General features: G+C 51.5%; 1 protein-coding gene across 1 annotated transcript; it reads right to left on the bottom strand.

The window, feature by feature from the left end:
- Positions 1-346: 346 nt before the first annotated feature.
- On the bottom strand, positions 347-2,388 carry LOC135983134 (uncharacterized). Its single transcript, XM_065593151.1, has 2 exons — positions 1,457-2,388; positions 347-910 (listed from the first exon to the last, which is right to left on the bottom strand). Exons 1-2 carry the CDS (start codon positions 1,995-1,997, stop codon positions 441-443), a joined length of 1,011 nt encoding a protein of 336 aa, XP_065449223.1. The 5' UTR covers positions 1,998-2,388; the 3' UTR covers positions 347-440.
- Positions 2,389-2,667: the final 279 nt, after the last annotated feature.

Below are 2,667 nucleotides of genomic sequence, written 5' to 3'. Positions count from 1 at the left end.
GTGCGCTCCACAATATCTGTGAGAGTAAGGGGGAGACCTTTATGGCGGGGTGGGAGGTTGAGGCAACTCGCCTGGCCGCTGATTACGCGCAGCCAGACACCAGGGCGGTTAGAGGAGCACAGCAGGGCGCGGTGCGCATCAGAGAAGCTTTGAAAACGAGTTTTGTGACTGGCCAGGCTACTGTGTGAAACTTCTGTTTGTTTCTCCTTGATGAACCCTCCAACCCCCCCCCCCCGACCCGGTTCACTCTACTTCCCTGTAAACCAACCACCCCACCCCACCCTCCCCTCCCCTCCCGCTTGCAGAGGCAATAAAGTCATTGTTTTTTCACATTCATGCATTCTTTATTAGTTCCTTACAGAGGTAGGGGGATAATTGCCAAGGTAGCTGGGATGGGTGGGGGAGGAGGGATGGAAAAGGACATACTGCATTTTAAAACTTTAACTCTTATTGAAGCCCAGCCTTCTGATGCTTGGGCGATCATCTGGGGTGGAGTGACTGGGTGGACGGAGGCCCCCCCACCGTGTTCTTGGGCGTCTGGGTGAGGAGGCTATGGAACTTGGGGAGGAGGGCTGTTGGTTACACAGGGGCTGTAGCGGCGGTCTCTGCTCCTGCTGCCTTTCCTGCAACTCAACCATACGCTCGAGCATATCACTTTGATGCTCCAGCAGACGGAGCATTGCCTCTTGCCGTCTGTCTGCAAGCTGACGCCACCTATCGTCTTCAGCCCGCCACCTCTCCTCTCGTTCATGTTGGGCTTTTCTCATCTCCGACATTGACTGCCTCCATGCATTCTGCTGTGCTCTATCAGCGTGGGAGGACATCTGCAGCTCCGTGAACATCTCGTCCCTCGTCTTACGTTTTCTCTTTCTAATGTTCACGAGCCTCTGCGAAGGAGAAACATTTGCAGCTGGTGGAGGAGAAGGGAGAGGTGGTTAAAAAAGACACATTTTAGGGAACAATGGGTACACTCTTTCATTACAAGGTCGCATATTTCGGCTTGCAGGCAGCCATCGTAGGCCACAGTGTTTTGGCTTTTTTAACCTTCTTAACATGCGGGAAAGGTTGCAAACAGCAGCGCATTTCCCATATCAAGGATGAATTGGGTTGTCCATTTAAAATGGGGTTTCAATGTAAAAGGAGGGGGCTGCGGTTTCCCGGTTAACATGCGGCACAAACACAAGTAAACCCCCCCCCCCACACACACACACACGATTCTCTGGGATGATCACTTCACCCCTCCCCCCCACCACGTGGTTAACAGCGGGGAACATTTCTGGTCAGAATAGCAGGAACGGGCGCCTCTGAATGTCCCCCTTAATAAAATCACCCCATTTCAACCAGGAGAGCTTTCTGGAGATGTCCCTGGAGGATTTCCGCTCCATCCCCATACACGTTAACAGACTTGCTTGCTTTTTTTTGTAATGTTTACAAATATTTACAAAGTTACACTCACCAGAGGTCTCCTGTGTGCCCTGAGGGTCTTGGGTGAGTTCGGGGGTTACTGGTTCCAGGTCCAGGGTCACAAACATATCCTGGCTGTTGGGGAAAACGGTTTCTCCGCTTCCTTGCTGCTGTGAGCTACCTACAGTACCTCCATCGTCATCTTCCTCGTTCCCCGAACCGTCTTCCCTGTGTGTTTCTCCAGTGAGAGAGTCATAGCACACGGTTGGGGTAGTGGTGGCTGCACCCCCTAGGATCGCATGCAGCTCCGCGTAGTAGCGGCAAGTTTGCGGCTCTGCCCCGGACCTTCCGTTTGCTTCTCTGGCTTTGTGGTAGGCTTGCCGTAGCTCCTTAATTTTCACGCGGCACTGCTGTGTGTCCCTGTTATGGCCTCGGTCCTTCATGGCCTTGGAGATCTTTTCTAATACTTTTCCATTTCTTTTACTGCTACGGAGTTCAGCTATCACTGCTTCATCTCCCCATATGGCGAGCAGATCTCGTACCTCCCGTTCGGTCCATGCTGGAGCTCTTTTGCGATCCTGGGAGGACTCCATGACGGTTACCTGTGCTGATGAGCTCTGCGTGGTCACCTGTGCTCTCCACGCTGGGCAAACAGGAAATGAAATTCAAACCTTCGCGGGTCTTTTCCTGTCTACCTGGTCAGTGCATCTGAGTTGAGAGCGCTGTCCAGAGCGGTCACAATGAAGCACTGTGGGATAGCTCCCGGAGGCCAATAACATCGAATTCCGTCCACACTACCCCAATTCCGACCCGCAAAGGCCGGTTTTATCGCTAATCCCCTCGTCGGAGGTGGTGTAAAGAAACCGGTTTAAAGGGCCCTTTAAGTCGAAAGAAAGGGCCTCGTTGTGTGGACGTGTCCAGGCTTAATTCGGTTTAACGCTGCTAAAGTCGACCTAAACCCGTAGTGTAGACCAGGCCTAACGAAGTTTTTAAATCCTGATTTGAGGACTTCAGTAACTCAGCCAGATGTTATAGGCTTATTGCCAGAGTGGGTGGGTGAGGTTCTGTGGCCTGCAAGATGATCATGATGATCCTTTCTGGCCTTAAAGTCTATGAATCTAGGACTGCAAGTTAAACTGGTATAAACAGAGGGTGAATCAGACCCCGTCCTACATTTTGGACCTAAATTATTTGATATTATCCCTCTAAACACCTCTAGAGATGGTGCCAAAAGAAGCCTGAGATCATCTTAATACCTAACTG

Source organism: Chrysemys picta, chromosome 4 (assembly GCF_011386835.1).
Source record: "Chrysemys picta bellii isolate R12L10 chromosome 4, ASM1138683v2, whole genome shotgun sequence".
Classification (NCBI taxonomy): Eukaryota; Metazoa; Chordata; order Testudines; family Emydidae; genus Chrysemys; species Chrysemys picta.
The sequence above is the reverse complement of the archived record's forward strand: the minus strand, read 5'-3'. Positions and strand labels throughout refer to the sequence as shown.